General features: G+C 38.7%; 1 protein-coding gene across 7 annotated transcripts in view; it reads left to right on the top strand.

Moving 5' to 3' along the window:
- MEIS2 (Meis homeobox 2) overlaps positions 1–27482 on the top strand; it is a 171575-nt gene that overhangs the window by 138217 nt on the left and 5876 nt on the right. For 5 of the 7 annotated variants that reach the window (XM_064658487.1, XM_064658488.1, XM_064658491.1 and 2 more), the window contains one exon: positions 26771–26829. In XM_064658487.1, coding sequence (XP_064514557.1) covers positions 26771–26829 — 59 coding nt within the window. Of the gene's footprint in view, positions 1–26770; positions 26834–27482 lie in introns of all 7 variants that reach the window. The other 2 variants (XM_064658489.1, XM_064658493.1) reach the window with 1 other exon arrangement.

Genomic DNA, 27482 nt, shown 5'->3' on the forward strand with positions numbered 1-27482 from the left:
TTATTTGGGAACTGTAATTCTATGTATGACTTAGGCTTTTCTTTTCAAAAGTATCTATTGGTAAAAACTAACAAACAAACACACACACAAAACCCCCAAATCCTAAAACCAACAACCCTGCTTACATTTTAGAAGAAGTCAGGGCAACTATAACTTTGTAAACTGTAGGGAAAGAAAACAGATGATTTTAAAACTGGTGAGAAAATACCATATCTTTACCAAGCTCTTTTGGCTGTTAAAATACTAGTTATAGTATTAATTGCTTCAGTTGCTCATGTTTTTGAGCTAGAATGGGAAAAGTCAAACCTAAGGCCCCAGCTCCAAAACAACAGAGATCTACTGAATTTTCAAAATCCAGATACAATCCGAACTTATTGGCCAAATTAATGCTTGGCATAAACATGGCAAAGTGGGTGTGCACAATTTGAACATTTTTAGCTGATAACTGCTACTGGTCTTGCCACAAGTTACTGTGAGATAGCAAGGCTTATGCTTATTACACTGAATGTTATTTCCCTGTAGAGTTCACAATAAGGTGGCAAACATACTTTCACTTCTTCTCTGAAATGAAGTTCAAGACCACTGCAGCATGTGAACTTTCAAAAGTTTCAAAACCAGCTCACACTGAACTGCATGAATTAATTCAAGGTGTGCTGCTGGTGGAGAAATGTCATATAATAAGGAAATCTGGTAATTTGGTTTCCTAAACTGTTAGTTAACCCATACTTTGATCTGGGATGAGTTGTGAGGAATCACGATGTCAATATGGTCTTACGAAGTTGTCCCCTTTCCATTTGTCAACAAGTACACCAAAACAGCCTTCTGTGTAGCCTCAATTCCCTTCCTGGGAAGTGAGCCCTTACAGGTACTCAACTAAGAGTGCAATGCTATGATTGGTGCTTTCTAGAACAGCAAGATAGCAAAAATTACCATAATAACAATCAACATAACCAAACTAAAGTGATTTACATCCAGCGAAAATCTGGCCCAATGGAACAGTAAAGGTAGAATTAGCTTTTCCTACCACTTAGCATCAAACATAAGTGAAGAGGAATAGAAGTGCTTGAACAACATAAGATCCCTAAAGGACACATGCTCTGATAAAACCTTTCTGCTCAGAAATATGTGACTAAAGCTGATTTGTGAGTGTTTTGCACCTTATGTGATCACCTCCACACTCAATGCATACAAAAGCCCACAATACCTAATAAACGAGTATCTTATATTGCCTTTGTATTAAGTGATGTATATGCCCAAGATGTGAATCAATGAAGAATCAGGAATTCTGGCTTTGCAAAAATCTTCTCAAGTCAGAATTTTCAGAGAGACAGTAATGTCTAGTGACTAGTACACAAAAGTGAATAATCTAGAATAGATTAGGTGTAGATAGGTGTAGAACCTTTCTACATCTCCCTGAAACCTCAACTGCCTTCCCTTTTTTAGTTATTTGGAAGATAAAATTGGAATGGTGAACTCAATAGTTCAATGTCACTAATGATAAAAGAGCAATTTCCAGGCAAAACTGAGCACTGTGAGAAATTAAAAGATTTACTATATTTCATCTTAAAAAGCACCAATGTAAGAAGAAAGAGATTGAAAAATTTGGATGGGCATATACACAGAATCAGGAAAATTGTAGTTCAGAGTGTGCTTCTTGCCTTAAATAGATTACGATCATTCCTTGATATCTACTAGCTCTATCACTTGTTTCTTTTTCTTCTCTATTCTTCACCTAAATTCAATGATTGATGTAAAACACAGTCCATACAGAGTTTCTGAAGTCAAAATTCCATATTGCACTTGCATAGTAGAAATCTCTTCTTGGCCAAGACTATCAGTGAGGAAAGCCTTATCAAAAATTCATTTTTCATTGTGTTTTTCAAAACTTTGCATTTTGAAGGGCTTTTTATGAACCATCTTTTATCAGACAACGTAAAATATGCTGTATTTCACTTGCTTGTTTTAACATAAATCAAACCCCTAAAAAGTTTCTACAGCTCTTTACATTGACTGGCCTCATTCATTTGTAAGCCTGCAAGTTTAATAAAGACTACTTTCTCTGTGTAGGAAGAATATGCCATTTTACATGGTGGCAAAAAAGCAAAGCAAAACAAAATGAAACCAGCATTTTTAAAGCAATGCCATATCTCAAAAATGTATATATTATATGTTGACAGGCAGAGTGTCCTGTAAGGCAGCCAGTAAGTTCTTTGGAAGACACTATGAATGTATCTGGGGTTTATATTGAAAAATAAATCAAGATTTTTCTATTAACTTTACAACTACATGGAACTTCAACTTCCTTAACACTCTACTCTTTCACAAAGGTCTTGAGGTCTGTCCATGTATTTAGTTTAGTCAATGGGAGCTATAAAAGGAGGAGAGAAATGAAGGCACAGTAGTTCAGAGTACATTTCTACACAGGAAAACAACACTGTTTTCTGGAGTGAAAGATGAGTACCACTGATCCTTTGAAGTTCTCATTATCTCACTACTCAGATCTGAGGGGTGAACTTAGGAAAGTCAGTCATTTGGCTCAAGATAAGGCCTTTTCTCAGTTGCCTCCTGTACCTTTAGCTTTTTTCTTGATCCCTCATTTCTCAGACTTTACTCTCTTTCCAGATGAAAAGTAGATGCCCTCTTCCTCACAGATACCTTTGGTGTTTTTCCTGAAGTGAATCACTAGTTTAGCACTTTTTAATAAAATTCATTATTAATATCTATGCCCTTAATTATAATGACCTAAAATAATTTTATTTGGAATCAAAAATTTCCTCTCTTGCTGAGTATCTCATTGCTAAGTTTAGTCAAAGGCCACTGATACAAAGGATAAAGTGGTCTGATCAGCAAAAAAAACGAGATGACTGTTGGAGGACTTACTCAAGAACAAACACTCAGAACTCATTCTTCAGATGAGGCCAAACTCCATTAGGCTGTCATAGCACCTGCCTAACTCTCAGTCATGTTAATGAAGTTATCCATGTGCTTATAGACAGGCACATGCTTAAGTAAACTGCTAAATCAGGGAGAGCAAGTCTCAACAGTCTATGGCTCATCGAGGTTCTGGAGGGTCGTGTTTGTATAAAAGCAGTTCTGAAGAGGAACTTTATTCCTCAGCCACAACTTAAGGTTTATTTGTACATGCTAAAATTCCAACTTAGATGTAAATTTTTTTTTTCTCTCCGAAAATCACAGACAAACCCCAGGAGCAGTGCTGTAGTTTGAGCATCAGTTTGGATACAACATTTCCTTCAGATTTGAAATATGACATGATGGTAAAGCAAAATTAAAGATGAGTCCAGAATCACACTATGAACCTCTGCTGAGGTTTGTGTTTTCTGCTGAAACCCAGTATTATAATAATTTTATTTGATTGTGCTCACTGCAAGTATTTCCTACAACTCTACTCAGAAATTTCTGGTTTTCTTCTTTCTGAGAACTAGTCCAGGGCACCTAATTTGTAGACTTATTAGTCATAATAAGGCAGCTCCTAGAAGCTCCAGCTGAGATGCAAAGCTCACTGTAGACAGCATCCACGTAGTAGTGGGTCAATTCCAAATGACCCTCACAGGCTTTTATAAATACCACAATGCACATGTCTGGTTTATGTACCTGGATAGCTTTGGAAACCTGTCCCCTAAATTATTCAATCACCTGACAAGGTTATAACAGTCTGCACAGCCTTTCTGACAATAACTATTAGCAGTGAAGTCAGGAAATGGATTCACCATGTGCACAGTGTTCAGTTACCAGAATGTAGCACTGAGACGGACCTGTGTGCTTCCACAGAGGTGTTCAAACAGTAAATAATTAAACACTGAAGTGACAAATGTAAGCTGGTGAAAAACTTCAAAAGCTGGTTCTTGGAATATCATACTAACGTATTTGTGTGTTATATGACAATATATTATAGAATAAGTCAGAAATGCAAAAAAAGTGTAATTAAAATACATTAGGTGGAAAAGCATTAGGCATAACATAAAAACATTTTTTAAAAATATTTTTCTCTAAATATAAATGCACTTTGCTGCTTCATTCTCTGACTTCCCCAGAAAGTGACACTGGGGCACTGGGGAGGTAATGTAAGTGAGGCAGTCTTTGGGAGCTGGCAGATTAAGATCATGTTGTCAAAGTCATTTTATTCTTTAAGTCTCTCGTTCTGATTGTCTATGCTCCTATTTCAAAGTCTGTTAAGGTGAGCTGGAGTTTTTCCACAGATTTCAATATTGAATTTTGAATCAGTCCTCAAATAGCATTTGAAATAACTTATTCAAACAGCTTTTGCAGGGCGATACATAGAGATGTGTTTCCTGCAAAGGACTGCAGCAGTTTGTGTTCAGCTCTTCCTTTTTTTCATGTGTCATGACATGGAGATAATAGCAAATGACTGAAGATAACTACAGTAACACCTGTATCACCACAGAGGTGTTACAGACCTCGATATTCTACCATTATAGTGTTCAGTACTGTTCAGCATATGAAATCACAGAGAGGTATCTGTAAGCCATACTACTAAACATGTACCTGATATAGGTATTTTATCTTGATCTCAGGGCATAGATTTCATGAATGTTTACTCTCATAAATTTAGGGAATATGAATTGTCTCTGGTGTATGTGGTGACTTTACAAATTTAAAAGAACTATGGTGCAGTAGTAATGCAAGATATACCACCACGGAGATGATACAAAGGGAATTATTCCCACAGACTCCTCTCCAGCAATGCCCCTACCCATGTTTTCTTTATGCTTGGTCCCTAACAGTCTACTCTGACCCTGACTTTGCATATCAACTTACTTCAAAGAAACAGTCATTTAAGGGGGTGCACATGAATTGTACTCTTTGCTTACGCTGGCATGCTCAGAAAAGGGCATAAAGATTCTCGTCTCCATCCACTGTAAAACAAGCAAAAAACATCAGTGTCAGATAAATCAGAAGGTGCTCTGACATGCATGCTTCACTTCTGCAACGAATCTCCAGGTTAAGAAAAATGGCATGGCAATGAGGTAATGATTGTATTAATCAACTTGTTTACTTATAATCTTCAAATATATGAAATAGTTTTATTTAAAGGGAAAAGAAAATGGATGCATTGATGTTTATTACTTATAACTTTCCTCCAGGGTCCAGTAATTACTGGGCCTGAAATTTATATTCTGTAAAATATAGAATCATAGAATATCCTGAGTTGGAAGGGACCTATATGATATAAAATTTTGGGAGATATTGCTCTGATGATACTCCTGCTTGTCTCAAAGTAAATGAAGAGAAACTTTGCTGACGTTGAAAGACTTTACATAGTGCAAAAATAGGGAAAATTAGACTTGCTATTCCTGTGATGGGCCTAGAACTAGGTCCCTGAAAACTGCTGGATTCTCAGAATCATAGAATCATAGAATTGTTAAGGTTGGAAAAGACCTCTAAGATGATCAAGTCCGGCCATCAACCATGTTCACCACTAAACCATGTCCTCAAGTGTCACTTCAGAACTTCCACCTCTTGTTCTTTTGTTGGCCTCTGGCAGGTTGTTTCACTGGAAAGCAAAGTGAATGGACTTTTCCATTCCCCTCTGTGGTGTTCACTCCATCAGACAGTTAATGGTATGTTTTCAAATGAGCCCCATGTTACAAAGAATTTCAAGTTTAATTGCTTAATAGGAAATATATCTAAAACAAAATCCATAGAATAAAAGAAAATAGGCCTGGATTAAAACTAAATAGAGCTGAAGTGAAACGAATATAGAGAGGCTTCCGTATTTTCTCATTATAAGCAGATAAAAACAGTTGTTTTGCCTGCTGCTACAATTTCTGAAGTCTACATCAACACTCCTCCCCTTTTTAAACTGAGGGCTCTAGTAACTCTTACTGAAACATGATAGTGGAGATACCACATTCTGTCATATTCTGGTTCAAGTTGTGCTTCCTCAACACAAAATATAGGTTTGCCCACATATATATTTGAAAAACAACCAAACATTTCAGGTGTCCCACCTCTCTGTGAACACTGTAGAAGTACAGTAAATTCCTCCTCTACCTGTACATTATGCCCTCCTACTTTCAGTAGCTGTTTTTTACTGTTCTTTCTGATTGCCAGATTAGATTTCTTCTCACTGTCTGCAAACATAAGAGAGTCTTTATTGGGATTTTTTAAATCCTTCTCTTTCCTCCCCCTTTTCTGAGAGAGACATTAACCTAGAGAGTCATGAGGACATAGTAATTTGTCTGTCTACCACTTTGGTACAGTGTTTATCTTATGAATGAGGAAGTATGTCATATGCCAAAATATTTGCAATTTCGGGCCTAAGTTTTAGTCCAGTTCCTATCAGTACTTGCCAAAAGTCAATTACTGGCATTTGTTTCGTGGCTTGTGAGAAGTGAATTGGTGGGTTTTGGAATCCACATCATACAGTTAGAATTACTTGGTATTCTCTTTGGTAGTCCCTCAAGAGAGACAGCTAAATGGCTCAGTCCTGAAATTGAAAATTTCTATTTTTTATTTAGAAATTAAATATACAAAATCAAAAGCACAGAATGAGGATAACATTCTTTTTGTAGATTTTCTAAAAGCAGTAAACCCACACGTACAAGGGAAGAAGATAAAGATGTTAAGAAAAAAAAACCCCAGACAACAGTAATCAATTAAACACTCATAAATAAAGGAAAAAAAAAAAAGAGGAGAAAAAAATTCATCCAATTCAAATGATGAGGTAAAATGCTCTTTTATGTTCCATTGCACGTCCTGCAGGAACAATAACTTCTTTTGAGAATCAAGACTGAAATCCAGACATTTTTAGCTCACACGAAAATATGTGTTTTGATTGAGCATTTATATGAGATTAGAATTCTTAAATATCTGTATAATTATCCACATAAAAAAATAATCTTAGAAAGACTTCTGAAAAGTTACATGTGAATAACAGTTGCAGAACAAATTGTAAACCAGACTCTAGTAATTGTAGCTAGTGCAATCAGGCCTTCAGCCATCATGAGAATTTCAGTCAGAGAAAGGTAAATCCTGTGCAGTGTAGAGGCACGGATATATTAGTATCTAGATATCTTTGTGTCTTTCATTGTCAAGTTGTCTCAAAAACAACAGAAAATGCATCATGTCCAAATAAGGAAAATGAAAGGTGAGATGGAAAATAAATTATTATTAATTGAATTAACTGACAGGAAACTGAGTGTCAGGTAGAGTAGGGGCTTGGTTATTAGTGAAACTGTAGGAATAGCATGGAAGATGTCTCTGAGGCATAACAGTAGCAGAGTTTCCTACTTTGCTTTTACTCATTACCGACCACTATTTGCTATAGGTTCCTATCATTTCAGTGCTGGATTTTGCCCTGGCTTCAAGGAGGTGTGGATGAAAAAGGAATCAATTCTAAACTCCACTCGCTCCTACTCTTTCTTTACTAGCTTGCTTCTGAAAGAGAAAGTCCTAAACCCTCTACCTTCTTTCCATACTCAGAGTCATCATCTACTATTAATTGGTTTATGCATGTTAGTAAAGAAAATATGGGACAGATTCAGAAACCAGACACAAATCACTCAAATCCAAAGCCTTACTTCAATCCCTAATCTGTCCTTCCTTTGTACTGCCACCAAGGAAGAGCAAAATAAGCACCCAACATTCCTTTCCAGGTTCACCACAGAGTGAGTCTGAGTTTCTTACACCAAGGATTTTGCACTGTATGTCTGCACCATCCACTTGAAATGCAGTTATTTTAGTAGCAGGTGGGACCTCCATTGCTGGACTATCCCCTACTCTTGCTGAAGGATGATGACAGTGATGTATTAGGTCTTTCTTCTTTGTAATTACCATGACACTGTAATGAGCAAGTATTCACTTCACACTTCTTTTCCTGATAATCTATTGGTATAGATTGGTGGTTTCCTTTTAATGCCTGGTTCATTAGATGGTATAAATGTATGTAGCATTTTTAGCTGTGGTTGAGGAAAGCAAGGAATGTTGAGGTTAAGGTTTATTATGACTGTCATATTCAGGAATGGAGAGCTATATACTATTTCTGCTCTGAGTGTCTGCACATAACTCCAACTGACACTGGAGTTATGCATTTGCCTGAAAGCTGTTTATCACCCTGTGAGTACTCGCTGTTTCTAGGGGTGATCAGGACAGAATAGACCTGAGTACCAATTATTTTGTACCTCCTTAAAACTTTCTGTGAAGCTAGATTAAAGAAATGATGACATAGTATTTAGGAATGTAAAATCCAACAGGTAATAGCTCTGTCCCTAGAACCACAAACATGCGGACATTACTTTAAGAATATTCAACAGAAGCATTTATTATGTAGAGGGCACTATACAATTGCCCTCCCCTGACACTTGCAATACAAGTGCTTCATGAAGGAATAAACCCCTGAAAGCTTGGTCGCAATTTACTTCTTTACTTCCTGCACATAGTACCAATGATAGTTGAACTGAAAAGCATTTTAAAATTCATAAATATATAAGTAGCCATTATCTAGTGGAAAACATATGTCTGACTATAGGACCTGATTCACTACTCAGTTACTCCAATTTTAAACTAATGTAACTCCATGGTAATCAGTGAGGGTGCTGTCATGCAACTGAAGAAGCATATGGCAAATAAGATTTTTAATACATGTAAGGGTCGATTTGCTTAAAAAGAAGGCCACCATTTTAATTGTGTGTTTATTTTGGGTACTTTAAACCAAATGCCCAGAAAAACAGACATTCAGAGTAACTGGATACTTTTAAAACCTGTTTGTATTGTGACTGACAGAAAGCTAAGAGTATTTAGCTACATACTTCTATTACGGGGGGAGGGAACATGCTAGGGTTTTTTTTTCCTTTTTGTGGGATAGAAATTTGTTTTGAAAGTAACCAAATTTAGCTGCTCAGTAATAAGAAAGTGATTTCAGCTGGAGGAATTTGTTTTAATGGTTAAGACAAAACTTCATAGGTAGGTTAATGGAAAGTGAACAGAATAATCTTTATATGTTCATAAATGCAAACAGTTTAAGACCAGAAGAAGACTCCATTAGAGTCTTCAGTGTGACCTGTTTTCTCTTCAGTTTCACCTAAATTACCTCTGCACGACATAGACTTGAGTTTGGCTGTTTTGTTTTTTTTTTTTGAAGAGCATCCCATCTCAATTTTTCTGCAAATTGTTGACTCCTAAAGTGTTAATCATTACACTGTGTATTAGTAAAGCATGTGTGGGAAGCAGAATCAGTAATTCACAATGCTAAGTTTATATAAAACCAACAGTCCTCCCTGCTGCCCTCCCCCAGCTCCTGTGCAAACCTAGCATCATAACCTAGGGGATGAACATAAGTGAACACACAGCTCTGATGTTATTTGCACCTTTCTGATAGTTAAGCTTTTTGGAGGGGATCTGCTGTGTAATTTCAAAGACAATAAGCAAACTCGCACCAGACAAATAAAGTTGCATTCCTTTACATTTTAGATGTGAGACATAAAACAGATACAGTGCCATCCAATCCTTTATCAAGGTGACATAACCCCAAAAAGCTTTGATGCTGCCTAACGCAAATCTCATGAGGAGCTGAGTTGGAAACAAAATCTGATTAGTTTGTTTGACTCGTATTTCTAACTGCATGCATTTAGAAAGGGTTTCTGTACAATTCTCTTCCCCTCTCTTTATTGTGTGGTTTGCTTTGTTTGCTTGCATTTACAACTGCCATTACGTGAAAGTGTTACAAGTATAAATAATTTAGAAGATAACTCTGTGGGGATACTAATAATAAGTCCCTGCTTTTTCTAATAGCAACGCATTATGGTTCTGAGAACTGCTGTTCAGTAGGAACAGTTACACAACATCACTGTATCATGGATATTGTGGATGTTGACAATAAAATAATTTTGACATCTTTCTTAATTAAGTGCATTTTCCTTCTTTAAAATGCCCCTTTTGTTTGTGACTGCTTTAAATTCTCAAAAAATACCCAAAGGCTTCTTGAGTGGAGAGACGGATGGACAGACAGATACATCCATCTGGTTTTATCTGTCTTAAGTGTTTGGATGTAATACCTTTCCCCAATAAGAAGCCACAACAATACAATTATCTATCAATGCACAATTACTGCTAAGGGAAATCTAATCAGTTAATAGAGGTTAAGAAAGACAAATGTTCAAAGGTAATAAGTGGTTCAAACTCAAACAGTCCTACTCCGTTCACTCTCATTTAAAGGCAAGAAAAAGCTTTTAATGGGGCTTTTCTTACTTTTACTCCATCATTTTATAAATTGCTTTGCCAACCCCTCATAGGAAAATAGTAATTTTAAGTAGGCCAACATCAAGCTCAGGTTGTATGCACTTGGTGGTAATGATAGTGTAGCTGCCCTTTCAGAAGTCAGTCAGTCCAACATTCAAGTATTTTTCTTTCTTATTTTTATATTTTTTGTTTACTCTCCAGCAAATTAATGGGTGATGTCAGTCTGAATGACTCTTGCTTAGACAAATCAAGCTGCTTATCATGCTAACCTCATCCTGAGGTCTTTTGGAAAGTCATAGGGCAGGCAGGCACTGTTTAAAGCAGTCATAAGTAATAGACAACTTGGTGCCCCGCACACAACAAACAGAGAGGATTAAACAACTCGTGAAGTGTAGCGGCCACCCTCTCACAGAGATGCACACTGTTTCAGGACCTGGTTCTTCCGACTATATTATGGAGAAAGATATTGATTATACATAAGCATAAACTGCTCAAAGCTACATTTTGGGTTTGTGGATTGCTTTGGGTTTTTTAACAAACATTGCAGAGCTTTAATAGAACCATATTCACATCTTCTGTTCCAAAGCATAGTTCTGTTGTGATGATTCTCAGGACAAATTATTTAAATGTTAAAGGATGCATAGTCCATTAAAAAGTCCCCAGAACTCAAGAAGTAGTAGGAAAGTATCACTTTAAAATATCATGAAAAGCTTCACACTAATGACTGTCAGAGTTAAAATTACTGATGAGATGGAACAAGCCACAGCTGCAGCTACTGCAGATTGCTTGGCTAACAAACTATTACAATAAACAGAGTATTGTCTAAATGAAGTTCATGTTTTAGTATCATTTTATATATATGGGTTTATAACCTGGCAATCAAAATTGACAGTGAACCCAGAGCAACATTACTCTCTCAGGCATTTTTAAATATAAGACTTACTTCTCTATACTCTTCACACATTTATTCCCACTGTCCAAAATCCACATACATGTCCTAGTGTTCCTAATGTTCTTTCTCTCATGCCTCCAGTGTCCACCTCTTTTCCTACTTCCATTTCAACAATATGTCTCTTTTGCTTCTGCCTTCATCTCTTCTCATCTTGACAATTGTAGTCGCCTTCTCTCAGGACTCTAAGTCACAGTTCTTCAACCCCATTTAATGTGTCAAATGCTGATGCTTCCTTCTCACACACACATCACACACATCAAAAAAAATCACCTCCTACTTTAGGCATTCTTCCTACCTTCTTTTCTGGATCAATTTCAAAAATGTATTTTTTAAAGAAATGTGGAAACCTACTTCAACATAGATGTCTCTTTTCTTTTTTTCATATTCTCCTCTCTACTCTCTGTCTAATGATCTCCTCCCCCCAGTTCAGCAATCTCAGTTGAAAAATACTTCCTCTCTACCATAGCTCCCATCTAAAGAGCCTCTCTGTATCCAAAGAGCCTTTCTGTATCCTTGGCTAGCCATATATTTTCTCCTCTGCCTGTACATACCTCTTAATTTCTCTCCATGGAAACTGGTTTGGGACAGAGTTCATGAGGAAGATTAATACTGTATGGCATGCTTAAGCAGTTATTATAGGTCTGTGCTATATTGGAAAAAAACAGAGCATGATCTCAGTAGCAGTTGGAATAAATTTGGCAAAAGGATGAAATGGGGGTTTTTGGTCTGGATGCAAACCATGCCCACAAAGATTTTCCCTTTCCAATTTTTTATCTGTGATTATTACACCTGAAAATGAAATGGAGGCACCCATCTTAGCTGCACATCTTTGCATCACATTTGTCCTAGCAATAAGGTACTTGAAACTGTGAGATTTTGGGTTCAAATTATGATGTAGAACTTGATATTATGAGATTTTCATATTTGTTCTTTTATAGAACCTAGTTTCTTGAACTAAAGGAATACAGGTCCTCTAGAGAGAGGGGTTTTTGACTGAGAACACATGTATCAGGCATCAAAAATTAGGCAGCTAACTGGACCACTCATCTCAGCAAAACTGATTGGTGGTTAAGGGATATACATAAAATACAGCTGAATTTTCCAACTCAGGCTTCTGTCAAAACCCTTTTAGATTGCTAAATTTTTCTTTGGCTATTGACCACTATATTTGTTTTTATTTATTTCACTGACTCACAGAACTAATGTATTTCCTGAAATGCCTCTGAGAACTCAGGTGAGACACCACAGGCTATGCTGTCTTAGCCTAGAATTTACTAGGATTAAAGCAGATGTAGCATTACAAGGGTCTGCTAAACTTCATAGGATTTATAAAGATATAAAGCATATATTTTATTATTACAATGATGCTAAAATTTTGTGGGTGATAATATAGTCATGTTGGAAAGACTGGGGAAGAATCAAGAAAAGGAAATGGAAACAATTCTTGTTCATCTGAATGGGTTGCTTTTATTATTCTGTTTTACAGAAGGCAAGTTTACAAGTTTGCAAGTATAAAGGCATATTTGATTTCCAAAATAGTTAAATATTACAAGATTTTCACTATCAAAGTAAAGATTTGATTATTCCTAGAAAAGTACATCATTGACAATTTTAATAATTCAAAGTGAAAAATGAAGAATAACTTTCCCTCTTCTAACTGCTTGATTTAGTTTCCTATGTTTTCTTCAGTATGGATACTGAATTAGAAGAATTATTTCATTTATAGTTAATATCATAATGCTGAACTACTTCATTTGAGGATTCTGCCTGTGAATTTGGTGCATTTTTTTTCTCTGTTCACCAGCTTTTTTTGTTTTACATAATGTTTCTATTGACCTTAAATTTTGTGTTTCTTTCGAAAGTTGGTTAAGGATGTTCTAAAACTTGGCTTGAACTTCTTATGAAAGCATTATTATAATATTGGCTTATAAACCACAATAAAAGATCTGTGTAGCATATTTTACAAAATATTTCCTCATTAATACACATTTATTTGTTAGATGTGTGTATCATTTGTTTCATACCAGTGTCAAGCACAAACCCTGCAATCTCGAGTTTAAGCTAACCTTTAGCCACCATTGACATTTCCAGCATCATCATCTAGCTGCTGTTTAGTCCCAAGAAGCTTAAAAACTTTTGGTCCACATATACTTATTTCCTTTGGTGAGCATGCACAAAACTGCTTCATTGGGATATAATTGAGAAACCTGGAACTGTAACCCTAGTAATACTGTAAAGTGAGGTATTGCCCTGTCCATAGTTATTTAGAATAGAATAGAATAGAATGGAATCATAGAATAGAATCGATTGGGTTGGAAAAGACCTCCGAGATCATCGAGTCCAACCCTTGGTCCAAATCCAGTCCATTTACTAGATCATGGCACTCAGTGCCACGTCCAATCTGCGTTTAAAAATCTCCAGGGATGGTGAATCCACCACCTCTCTGGGCAGCCCATTCCAATGCCTGATCACTCTCTCTGTAAAGAATTTTCTCCTGATATCCAACTTAAATTTCCCCTGGCGGAGCTTAAGCCCGTGTCCCCTTGTCCTATTGCTGAGTGCCTGAGAGAAGAGACCAACCCCCACCTGGCTAGAACTTCCCTTCAGGTAGTTATAGACGGTGATGAGGTCACCTCTGAGCCTCCTCTTCTCCAGGCTAAACAACCCCAGCTCCCTCAGCCTCTCCCCATAGGACTTATGCTCCAGTCCCTTCACCAGCCTTGTTGCTCTTCTCTGGACCCGCTCCAGCACCTCAATATCCTTTCTGAACTGAGGGGCCCAGAACTGAACACAATACTCAAGGTGTGGCCTCACCAATGCAGAGTACAGGGGAAGGATCACTTCCCTGCTCCTGCTGGCCACACTATTTTTGATACAGGACAAGATCCCATTGGCCTTCTTGGTCACCTGGGCACACTGTTGGCTCATGTTGAGCTTCCTGTCAATTAGTACCCCCAGGTCCCTTTCTGCCTGGCTGCTCTTCAGCCACTGTGCCCAGCCTGTAGCGCTGCATGGGGCTGTTGTGGCCAAAGTGCAGGACCCGGCACTTGGCTTTATTGAACTTCATCCCATTGGAATCAGCCCATCTCTCAAGTCTATCCAGATCCCTCTGCAGAGCCCTCCTGCCTTTTATATAGAAAGCACCTTCAGGACAGAGGAGCAGGGACACAAATACATATACAGTGACAGACGGTAACATGTTGCACAGTGGCACACAACTTTCAACATAAAATCAGCCTTGCCTCACTGTATTTCCCCAAGGGCCAAATTCAGCCCAAGTTCTTGTCGTGCATCAGCTATACTAAGCTTTACACAAAAGAGGCAAATGAGGTAGAGGGTGTGCTATCCTCAATGGCTCATTGGCTAGAAAATTCACTTGTTAAATAGGATATATGTTTCAGATCTTCTCTTTGTCTTGATTTAAATCAATGTCTTAAGTGTTCCAAGCAAGCTGAGTTTCCCAATCAATGGGCTATTGAATATTATGCTCCATCTTTACTCTTCTTCACTATCATGCCTTTTTTGTGTATATAACAACTAGTCAGCAGAACAAAATTAATTAAGAGCATGGGCTTGACTGTACAGCCTCTTGGTTAAGGCTCCAACTTCAGATGTGGCAGGTAAGTGCTGGTTAATTATGATTGTATAATTGCTTACTTCAGGTGGAACATCTTCAGAATGAGAACTGAAAGGGCTTTGTTCACTGTACTGAACATGTGGGTGATTCAGATATTCTTTTAGGATGTGATGGACCCACGCTCAAGTCTTCGTTCCAAATAAAGCAGGATAGGGATGCAAAACTTAATTTCCTTCTTTCCAGATAAATAGTCAAATAATTATGGTGTCAGCTAAAAAGGAAAGAGATATTTATCTGCGTTATAAGGAAGAACAGACCTAAGATGTCTGTCTCCCTAAAAGGATGCATAGGAATCCTGACTGGACAAAAGTGTCTTCCTCTAACTCAAAGATAGAACATGGTTACTGCAGAAAGTAACTGACTGTTCAGCTACGCATATACACAGCAGCAAAAATTATGATGGTATGAGGTGTTAAAAAGGTAGAAATCTACATGTCTAAACAATTTAGGCATTTTCAGGGTTAAGTGATGGCCTTATTTTTTTTAAGCCAAAAAATGTAATTAGGTATCTAAGTCCACTTTCTAGTGATTCATGGAACATCTAACCAGAGACAGGAATTTCCTTGAGAGAAGATCATCTACAATTTAGGCATCCATTGCTAATATTGCCTTCTAACTTAGAGAATTTCATTAAACATTTGGGATTAGCTTTACAGAGCCTATGATGATCTTAATAACAAGACTTAGTAATTTTGAAAATTTGCCTTATTCATCTGAGTGCTTTACTAGACCAGGCTGAAGTGATCAGCATCGTTGGGTATGGCCCTGCCATTACTGGTTTTGTGGGCTCAAATGCAGGTTTATACACATGGTGCCTTTACCCCTACGCAGTGCAAGAACAATTAGTGAAATTCTGAAAATTAAGCCTCAACATCCTATCAGTCGGAACAGTCAGAGTTAATATTGAAATCCATCAGCAACCAGTTATTAAAATTATGTAAGATCACACACAGAGTTTCCAAACTGCTCTCATAAAGAAAGAAAGATAAATATTAGATAGGTTATATACTTTGGGTTTCATTTCATAACAGATATCTCAATTGTATGCCAAATATGGGATAGTGAAACACATTACAGAACAGGCCAGTTTTGACTGAGGAAATATATGCACAGTTGCAAGTTTCTTTTTGTGATATGATTTAATTTTCACATGAGCTATTTAAGTGGCAATGAATGCATTGAGAGACTCCTCCAGCTACCCATTCTTTAACAGAAGAAAGAAGAATACACTAATAGACCTCTCTTCAGCTGGGGAAGCCAACAACAACTGAAATGTGGTGCACTTGAGCACAGCCTTCTCCAGTGCTCTGCTCTGCCCATAAGCCAGCTGAGCATTGAAATCAGGGGAACCCAGCCCTTCACAAGCTTGAGAAAGAGCAAACTTTCATGGTTTCTCAGCTTGTTCAGAACAGCAGACAGACAAGAAATGGTGTAACATTCACATATATGTCCTCAATCACAGCATATCTGGCCATCTAGGACCCTTGCAGAGCACCAAAAAGCTTCATTGCTGACTTGCCAGCTGTACTTTGCAATTATCTCTGGTGAGCCAGCAAGGCAGGCTTAGGAGCAAGAACTGAACCCTAGAGAGATGAAGCCCTAGTCAGAAAGTATGGGAGCCTGGGATACAGAGTAATAGGCTGAGGAAACAGCTCCACAGAGGTTTTTTAATTTTTTCATTCCAAACCAGTTTGGCTTATAACAGCTAAGACACATTCATATGTAATAAACTCTCAAAACAATTTTTAGAACATTTCCCACTGATTCCTGTGGAATACAGAGAACGCAAAATGGGGTGAAACAGAGTAAAAGCTTCACCAATATGACACTGGGAAGATCTGTATGTTTACCTCTTCAGTTAAGCACACTTAATATAGTTGTCTCACACTTATTCTGCTAATAGCTCCAGTCACTGTGGAGCACATATTCCATAATATGGCAGGCTGCAGTCTCATGGTGTCTGTGGTGTTCACACATCTTTAGCTACTAGACCATTAGACCCTCTGGTTTGATGCCACCAGTATTGTAATAATTAAAAGGAAAACATTAACATCTGCATCTACAGAAAGAGAGAAGATTTACATAAGCAGAATCTCCAGTAACCTGACAGTGCAAAAAGCAAAACATAAGGGATATCAGCATGTAGGTATGACTTACTGAGAGGTTATTAGGTGTATCCAGATGAGAGCTATATTTTGGGAGAGGGGGGATGTATTTATACATAGTGTATTATTTATGCCCATTACTTCTAATTGCCTAACTAGTTCTCTTTCCTCTCACATATACTTTAGTACCCACCGACCAAAGATGTCTGCAGCTAAATATCTGCCAATTATTATGGACTTTTGATTAATATTCCATTGTTCCACTGACAGAACAGTTTTTAATATATCATTTTATACTGTCCTGTACATCATCATTTTCCTGCCTCTCTTAAGGCTCTGGCTGTACCAGTTCTTATTTATTTCCACAGGCTACCATATATGCAAAAGATCCTGTAGTCATGATGTCACCTCCAATACCCTCACCTCTTCCCATCTTTGTTTTTGTAATCCTTTTGGTTTGTCTTTAAAGTTACAGTATAACAGAATGTCCACACAGCATGTGTGTAGACACAAACCAGGGTCAAACACACAGCTTGCTGTGTGGTTCCCTTCCCCATCTGTAAATACACAAGACATTCATCTCATGTTCAAGCTTTTTCTTTTGCCCTGAAACAGAATAGGCATCTTTAGGATCAGTAGTTTTCAAACTTTCAGCAGTGTTTCTATAAATGTATTTTGGCTGTGTTTTTTTTTTAAAGTGGGCTCTTCGAAATCAATTTCCTGAGATTCACTGGTTGACAGGTAGAAAAATACTTTTTTTTTCCTTCAGACTTTAATAACAGTGAAAAAGTGTACACGCTTCGTGGTCAAGACAGGACAGTGGGTACAGAAAATTTTTATCTTAAGGCAAAATTTACTGTCAGGGAAAATGGAACATTCCTTCTGAACTCACGAACTGGTAGTGTATGTGCAGGTTGGTTGTAGGCGGTTGCTACAATAAGGCTTCTTTCATACAGGTGTGTTTATGCCCCAGGCTTGCTGGCCACAGTCCATTCCATTTACAGAAGCTGAATTAAACAATAACTACCGCATTGCAAAAGAAGAAGGAAAAAAAAAAAGGTGAGCGTCAAAGGAGATGCCTGAGAGCTTTGTTAGGGCCAAGAAAAACCCTGTTGCAGTTGTCAGAGCTTGTTGATGTTGCAGAGAACGGCACTTTTTTTTTTCTGCTGGATTTTGTGGTTCTGCCTTAGGAAAGAAAGTAAAATAGAACGGAAGAACAAAGTCCTACTCTATAAATCAGCAGCTGCTCCTTGCCAGATCAAAGGAGTGACATTTTTGCTCCTGGACTACTTGTCCACTTTAGGTGCTTGACAGACAGCTAACAGCTGGCCTGTTACATAGTATAGGAGAGTTGGGCTACATCTTCTTCAGAATAGATGACAAGCTAATCAGAGATATCCATAGCATAGGACAAGTGAGTGCACCTTGATCTTCTCAAACATACCCACTACATAATTGCTAAACACCTTTATGCATTTTTGGCAAGTTGCTACTTATGTAGTTCCCACTGAAAAGTAAGAATGAGAATTAGTGCCTTAGTCTAATTTGATCAGAGAAGTTAAATAGATGTTAAATTTGTTGACAACTCCCCTTTTCAGGTCAATTTAGAATTGATTTAAAAAATTAATATGAAACAGTAAAAAATAAGTGTAAAATACTTCAGTGTGTTATTATTCAAAAACTTTTTTTTTTAAAGTTACTTAAAATTAGGTCCCTTGACTCCTGTGTAAGAAGCTGATTGTATTTTCAAACCTGCTGGACCCTCACTCATTTTGAAAATCGTTTCCTATGAGGTTAAAATGATAAATTAACACACCTTTAAATGCATGAGTTACTGAAGACTTTATAGGAGATCTGTTATCTACCTTTAACATGAATGTTAAAGTGCATGCCAAATTAGCTAAAATTGTATCTAGCATCTCCACAAGACAGATGTATACAAACTTGAAATTTTAATATCAGTAGTAAAAATTTCAGTGATTCAGTTTCTAGTTGATTTTCATATGCAATAAATCAAGTACAGGATGAGGTTAGATACTACGGCTTGTGTCTATTGACTTTGCATTTTATCTATAAGATATGAATAGCTAAGGAAGTATGTCTGTTTGTCTCCTCCCTTCCTTTCGATTATCTTTAAAAGATCATTTTTACGGTGCATGGTAAGAAAAAAACGTATATGAACAACCTGATGGCACTCGTCAGAGGAACAGCCACCTCCGGCGTGTGTTCTATGGCTTCAGGTGGCACGCACCAAAAGGCGCTTGTTGCCCACCAGGAACCCAGGGGAAATACAGGATGATACTTTTCCACTTAAGCTGAGCCTTCCTGAAAGCTCGTGAGGAAACCTGTGCCCACCGGTGGCAGGGACGGGTGTGGACTGGGAGCTCCTCACCGCCGTAGCCCGGCAAGCCCAGGCCCCGCCAGGCCGGGCTCGCCGCGAGCACAGCCGGGCCGGGCCATGACGCTGCCCGGCTCTGCCGTGCCCTGGGCGGGGCACCCCGGCCCGGCCCGGCCCGGCTCGGCGGCGGTGCTCTGGCCCCACCTCATGGCGCCCTGCTGCACAGCGGAAGGCCTCCCCTGGGGCCACCGAGGGAGCACCTTGAGGCCAGCCCAGGTCTTCCAGGCCAGTGGTCCCGTGGAGCGGCTGGATGCGGCCTCGGCGCGGGGCCATTGGAAGCCCCGCGGGCCGACAGGAGGGAGCCCGGGGACTGCGGGGCCTCCGGGTTCGTGGGGAGCACCAGAGAGTCCCTTCTGCGGCTGGGGCCTTTCGCTCTGTGATGGGACAAGGCCCTGTACACAAACCTCGACCCCGGGGCGAGGGCCCCGCGGCTGCCCCAGTTTATGATGCCGTGAAGGTGCGGCCCGTGACAGCCACCAGGTCCTTCCTGGGCAGAGCCAAATAGTTTCTCCACGCTCCCAAGGGGTAACCTGGTAACCGAGAATTACATGTTTAACAAGGCGGTTTTTCTCCGAGGTGAATAGATTCCCGTCTTGCCAATTCTCATGATTTTATCACAAAGCTCAAGTTAATTCATGTTAACTCAAGGTCCCAGCTCCAGGACACAATGGTTATGTGAGAATCTTTTCAAGTAAGTTTCTAGATTTTGTGCCTGAGAAAAGCATTTAACAAATGTGGCACAGTGACTGGAAAAGTCACAAAGAAGTCTGAGAAGAACGCTGTTTAAATTTCTGATTTTTTTTTTTTTAGGATGGTCTCACAGTTACAGGATGGGCAAAATCATGATTTCCAACAATTGGCAGCTCCAAATTGGCATGACGTATTTTTAGGAGGTCCAACATAAACATAGAAGATGTGGCAGAAGTCTCTGGGATAGTTAGCACCTGCCTCGGGCTGCCTTAGTCTTGCTCTCTGTCATCTACTGGAGTGTTCTCTTCACACATGTGTATGCTGAATCACACCTTTGACAGATGTGAGATGTCTGAATTAGCTTTAGAAAGTCAGTTTAAACAGCCCTTAAGCCCCCGTCTCTAACAAGGCTGTCCAAAACTAGGTGAAGCTTTGTTAGGAAATAAACCTGCCTCTCCCTCCCTCTTCCTCTCAAAAGCAATCACATAAGTGACTCCATTTCTCAATATTCATGACTTAGGTAAGTCGTATTTAAATGGCTCATTTCCAGGTGACTAACTCAGCTTTTTTAATTTCCTATAAGGAATGCTGCAAATATGAGTAGGTAACCAGGTGCGGCATAGATTCAGTGAAGCATAAACAAGGAGTTTTTCAACTATTTTCGTACACACACATACTGAAGGATGCCTAAACCTAATTCTGTCAGTTTAGAATATATATTTGAGGGAGAAGTTAAATAAACTAAGATAAATAGATTTTACTTGCTCAGATAAAAGTTTAGGTGATAGACAAAGATGCTGTAAAGGCAAGGGTGTGGATATTGATAAAAGTGTTTCGCAAATTAGTCATTTCTAATGCATTCTTTCAGACTGCTCTGATCAGCTCAAGACTTCTAAAATTATTTTTTCTGTCTGGGAAAGAAGTAATTTTCTAGGTTACTTATGAAAACTTTTTTTGTCACTTAGATATAGTATTTCATTCGTTGGTTATTTTCCCTTCAAAATTAGGGCATTCTTGGGCAACAAGGGATCAGTGTAGCATATGCACTTGAGCTAAACGCTGACATGTTCACAGTCCAAATACTGAAATATCATTTAGGCGGAGATTTACTTCCCCATCCAAGGTGAAAACATTTGGATTATTTTTTAGAATGCATTTTTAGACTCTTACTCAGCATAAACATTGAAGCAGGTGCTTAAACCCCATTTATTCTTCAAGCTCAGCTCCCATTTACCTAGGTTTAATAAGAGCTGAGCTTCTTGTCTACATTGGGCAGGGTTTTGAAAAATCTTGTGAGACTGTTCCTCTGGGCACCTCAAAATTTCAAAAATTAGGGTTTTTTATTCAGATGACAGAAAGTAAACAATTCTACCCCCACATTATTGTTGCTATTGTTTTTACTTTTATTTTTATTATTTCTATGACTAAGTCTGTGACAGTGTTCATTCAGTACCTCTGTCCTTTTCAAGTGTAAGAGCAGAAGTGTCTTCTTGGGGTAAAACTAATTCTGAATTCATCTCACAAATTTGTTTCTCTGGTTTTCACATGAAGAATTGGGAACCCATTTATTAAGCGGCTGGTTTGTTAAATAAATTCAATATCTTAACGCCTTATTTTCTGGGATGGATATTTTAAGTGGAAATCCAGATTGAAGATTGACACTGAAGTTTTGAGTTGTACATAGTGGCTCCGTGTTGTTCCTCAGTTTCTTGTGAGGAGCAGTCTACTCTGCTGCAGCAGGTCTGGTTCAGTTTGGCACCAGTTAATATCATGGAAGACCTTAGACATAAAGACAAGTGACTGGACTTAAATATCTCTCTCTGCTTGAGTTCAGATTATACCTCAAGTTGGGCATATAGTTTCCTAAGCATGCGCTTCATCCTCCTGAAACAAGACCTGTTGTGATCCTACGTGCTTAAAGTGAATTTTCCACGATAGCCATGGAGTAAAGCTGGAGATGTTTCTAACTCTGAGTACCAATCAGTACAGTCACTAGCAGCTCATTTCAAGAACTAATCTTATACAGATTCAGTTGTGGAGTGCTCAAAGTGTTTTGAATTACATGTACAGTATGTTTAAAAAAGACAATAGAAACAACAACAGAATTATTTTTGAGTGTGCCAGATTTGAACCAACAGATTAAGAGATCTCTATTTCCTATTTTTCTTTTGCACTTTGCAGAAATATCTTTCCGTGATTTTGTCTGAACATTATTTATTATAAAAATAAAATATATTATGTAAATGTGAGTTTAATGGCATTTGATATGACTTGAGATAAAATATTATAAAGAAGATTAATTTCAGGGCTTCCTATAAAGTACAGAATACATGTTTATTTTGGACAAAGAAAACCAAGTCTTTATTTGAAAAGATGTGATTAAATGCATAAGTTTAGATTATATTGTCATGCTAATTATCAGTGGTAGAAACCAATTAGGAGTAGTGCTACCAAATCACCAGACTACACTGCATATTCACTAGTATACCTTTACTGCTCTACTGTTTTTCTGCTGTAAGCAGATAAAAGTGAAAATATTTCCTTTAAAAGTCCATATTGTACATTTTGAGCTAGATCTTGTTCATTGTGCTTTCATAAACTGTCCCACAGAAGTTACTAGAACTACTTGTGAGAGACAGACAGGGTCTGTCTATAAGAAATATATATGGCTGCTTTAGCTAGCAATTAAAGCAAAAATACAAGATGCAAAAAAACTTCTTTTGATTCAAATGCCTATTGTTTGAATAAGTAAAGTTGGTAATCTGTCATTTGCAAAATACTGGAAGTGAGATTTTCATTGAACCTACTATGTGAATGACATATATTTCTCAACATTACACACCTCATTTATCTTTCTGGAATGAGGACCAAGTACCATATGAATGTAGAGTTTGTGAAGGTATTGCCTCACAGCCCTGGAGGCTGATGACCCCTTTATCTACACAGCAGGTAAGGCACAAATAGTGGCAATGTGAGCTCTCTTTACAGTCCCCTGCCAGTATGCCTGACTGCTAAGCTGGGGGAACAAAGGAAAGATAGCATATGGATAGCAGATTGTAGGAGTGCTGAAAGAGGACTGAGGAAATCTATGTTGGGTGTGTGGCTCTGCCAAAGATCTCTTGTATGACTTTGGCCTTGTCACTTAATCTCCTTCTGTCTCTGTTCCCCTCTGCAAACAGGGAGAAGGCGTCTCTCCTCTCCCCCAGGCTTTGCCTGGAAATCTGTTCAGACTCTGAGTTCTCTTGGACAGTGTGCTTGTGCAGCATGGGGTGGAGTAAGACTGAGCTTCATTGGATCCTTTAAGGGCTGCTATCATACGATTAATAGGAATTACTATTAACAGCAGGGTAACAAGAAATCCATGTCTTTTTGATAGATTTTACTCATCTTCTCAGGCCATTCAATCTTTGGCCTCTGGGTGAAGGGTATGAACAAGGTAAGCAATTAGCGTCAGGAGCAGAGCTGTGAATTCTTCTGTTATAGGCTTGAAAACAATGCTGAAAATAGTGGCATTGGTGTTCTCTTTTTTCACCTGTCTCTTAGTGCCTTTGGAAGACATTTGTGCCAAAATAACATCAGAGTGTTTCTGCAACACACAAACTGAAGTGCTGTGCAAAAGGCTGTATTTTGCTTTACTTTGGCCTTGGGTATTGCTCACTGGGGGATTCAAAAAAAACCCTCAAAAAATGTAAAGGCTAGGGTGGGAACTGTGGTTTCTACATCTCTGTTATAGACTGTGCATATTCGTGGGGCAATATAAAGAATAAATAATAATGCACAAACACCGCATTCTGTGAGCTTGTCTACCAATTGTGCTGATGCATTACGTGATATAGCCACCGATAATGAAACTAGGGTTTGATTTTTAGCTTCACCTAAAATGCATGTCTGTTTTGCACCTGCAATCTTGCAAATATAAATAATTTCATGTGTCATTTTTTGGACATACCCACTGGTGGATATGACTGATGCCGTTTATGGACAAGATTTTTCAGAGGAGCTATAGAAATGGAATTTCAAAATTACCTGAATGCTTAAAGCCTCTGTGCTCTTATATCTTTCTAACTGTACATCAGTGTATCTTCTCTCCCGACATAGGTGTTGCTGATCTAGAGAATATCACTTGCTCCTGCTGTTATGCAGATGTGCAAAAGAAAACTGGAGAAATAATGTAATCAAAAACCAAACCCAAGCACACAAAGATCAGGGGACTCACTATTAGAGCTTGAACTCCCATTTCCAAAACAACTAGTGAGTTGCCTCTGGGTAGAGTTTGCAGTGGAAGGCTGGCTTTATTCACATCAGCAGAATAAAATAAGGCCAGGTTCTTCTGGGAGTGAATGGCTGGGCAAGACTGGGTTTTCAACACCCATTCCAAAGGCTTACTCTGTAGTGACTGTTGAATATGTAAGGCTGGAGCCCAGTATCCAAATCTCCATGGTCAGAGGTAAAGGAGATGTCACCTGAAACCCTTCAGAAGGTAGAATTTTTTTAATGCTCTGTCTTGTGCAAGCCCATTGAAAGAACACTTCAGAGGGCACCCATTTCTTACTAATGTAAACTTTCTGAGGAGTATCCAAAGATATGACCTCTAGGTGAACCTTTAACCTTCCCCTTAATTATTTGTTTGAAGACAGTGTGGAGTTCTCCTGCTGAGAGCCAAGGCCCATAATGCTTCGCAGCCCTGGGAGCAGGGGGGTGTGTGCAGGGAAGTGGAGAGGGACATAAATAAGGGGACCACCAGATGTAAATAATAAAAGTGGTTGGGGTTTAAATAAAAAAAACGAAAAAGCAATTTGGTTTCCCTGAAGAGTGGCCTGATTGAAGAAAAGGGGTTAGTAAGATGGTAAGTGTGTGCGTGTGTGGGGGAGTGTTTCTGTGATTTTTTACAGGCCTAAATAAGTGTTCATTCCATTCTTTAAAACCTTGCCATCTGTATACACCATTAGAAGCTCATGGGAGAAGAGAAAACAGTCTTATCAGGCTTTCCTGTTAATCTCTATTGGCCTTAACTTTAGCTGATAAAAGGCATGCTGGATGGAGGAGGTTCAGGTCAGCCTCAATTTGGTCAGGGTGGCAACATTACTGGAAAGTAGCTCAGCAAATAAGTCCTATCATGGACCTTTTTCTTTGAGAACGGAAACATGCCTCGAAATCACAGCGCTGGGGCAGGAGATGCCTCAGTCAGAAGGGAATAAACAAGTACATTGGCTGTGTCTGAGTTTTTATTTTAATACCTGAAGTCATGACTAATTCTGAGCCAGGATGACATTTCTGACAACTGAATGAAACTTTTCTTAAAGAATAAAGAATGTCTTTTGGATGTAAACAGAGAGATGCAAAAGAGCCTTTTAGTGTTACTTGTAGCGTTTATGCTTCTGTCTAGTGAAATTTCCATGACTGTGATTACAGAAGGTGCAATCAAAGGTGTACCACTGTCCTTTATTATCTGCAGAGGAATTTAACCAGGGGGTGTGAGGGAATGAGGGAAGCACGACAAAAGGCCTTGCAGAGTTGATGCTATATGAAGGCTAGCAATTTACTAAATGAGCAAATGAACTTAGTTTTCAGTTAACTGACTGAAAGACTTTGCTAGGCATTGGATCGGGCCCAATGGCAATTATTGGAGGCTGTTTTGGATGATGGGCATGTTAGTATTTCTGAAGAGGATTAAACACTAGTATTCGACTTCATTAGCACTCCTTAAGGGTCACCAGCCGAAAGCCTGAGCTGTGAAAAAGCACACAAAACCTGCGCTAAGGCTCCAAATTGTTTCGAACACAAAGAGGAGGGACAAAAACAAGTGTGGCTCCTGAGTGATAGAAAATTGCCCTGTTTTGAAAGATATTCCGTGAATGGGCATGTTTTAAAATTATTTTAGGGAAATTAATTTAGCTTAGCTTGTGCTGATGTGGGTTGCTGCACATTAAGCTAATAAGAAATATGCAAGCACTTATTTTTTGATTACCAGCAAAATTAAATCCAGGCTCCACAGCCAACTAACTGCCTTTACCAGTGCTCAAAAGCCTCAGCAACCACCCCAGTTTGAGATTAAAAAAGGTTATTTTGGGCCTAATATTAACCACATGTACCTGTGACTGGGAGTTTCTAACGAGTTGAAAGGTGCCTGAGTTTAGGGCAGGCGGGCGGTCGCCTTGCACGGAGTGTCCCCGCTCAGACACAGAGGTGGCCCCCAGCTGGCACTGACCTCCAAACGACCCTTGCCTTTACAGGCTCCAACTAGCAGGAGTTGCAGAAGAGCAGAAGTCTTTCTAGGCCGGCACTTATTGCTGCTGTGCTGGTGATAAAACTTCAGACAGTCTAATTGATGGCTTTGCTGACCTAACGATACCTTGTGAAAGCACAGAGTGGAAAAGCCTGGTCCTCATTTATGGCCAGCTGCAAGGGGAGCTGGATCCCTAAGATGGAAAGGGGAAAAGAAAGTCTCCCAGCCTGTGAACTTTAACCAGGATCTGAGCCACTTAGAAGAAGTTAAAGAAACAATTGTCTTTTAACACAAGTTTTCGGTCAAAGCCTTCTGGCAAATCCAGCTTTAAGCTGGCTAGTAAGATAAGCATGTTACCAGTTACAATTTCTGAGCACTTAGAGGAAAATCCTTTAAAGTAAAATTATACTCTTTTAAAAAAGCAACGCGAAGCAAAACACATTTCCACACCACACTAAAATCTTGTCAGTTTTAAAGCAGAGATGTTCTCAAAACACAGAAGCAAGCTGATGAAAGGACTTGTATTCTTTGTATTCTGTTGCAGGTTTATTAATGCCAGAAGAAGAATAGTACAGCCTATGATTGACCAGTCAAATCGAGCAGGCAAGTTCCAAGTAGTATCTGTATTCAAGTCCCACAGGCGCAAATCCTCATCAAGTTATTCTTCGGGAGTCCCATCACCTGGTAAATAAATGCTCCAACCAGGCATTCTGGGAGATTTTTTTTTTCTTATGTCCCCAGAATTCCGCTCTAGGAAGCAACTTCGCTAATTGGTGCTAATTGGAGATTTCCCACCCTGACTCTACTGAAACTGCTTTTTATTTTCTCTCTGAATTGGTAATTGGGTAGAAGTAGTAGTGCCACAAGCAGTTTGTTTTACTGTGAGCTCTTGAATTACTCATTGCTTGTCTGCATCCAATCAGCAGGACAATCTCATTTTCTTGCTACCCACAACCCCTTGGTATATGCATTGCTTTCACTTTTGGAAGGCAAGCTGTAAAACTCATTGTATCCATTCATTTGCTTTGACTATTCACAATGTGCTACTAATGTGACATGGTACCATACTGCCAGAAAATATTAAAAGATTATTACTTTTGTTTAAGAATGCACCAGATATATTTACATTAAAACATATGATTTTTATAACTATACCTTTTCCATGTTTCCATTAAAGCACTCAAAATATGTAATGCTTTACACAACAAGTGGTGCCATGTTAATCATTCCATTTTCTAATATGCATTTCCTCAGCA

This window comes from Pseudopipra pipra, chromosome 6, assembly GCF_036250125.1.
Source record: "Pseudopipra pipra isolate bDixPip1 chromosome 6, bDixPip1.hap1, whole genome shotgun sequence".
Taxonomy (NCBI): Eukaryota; Metazoa; Chordata; class Aves; order Passeriformes; family Pipridae; genus Pseudopipra; species Pseudopipra pipra.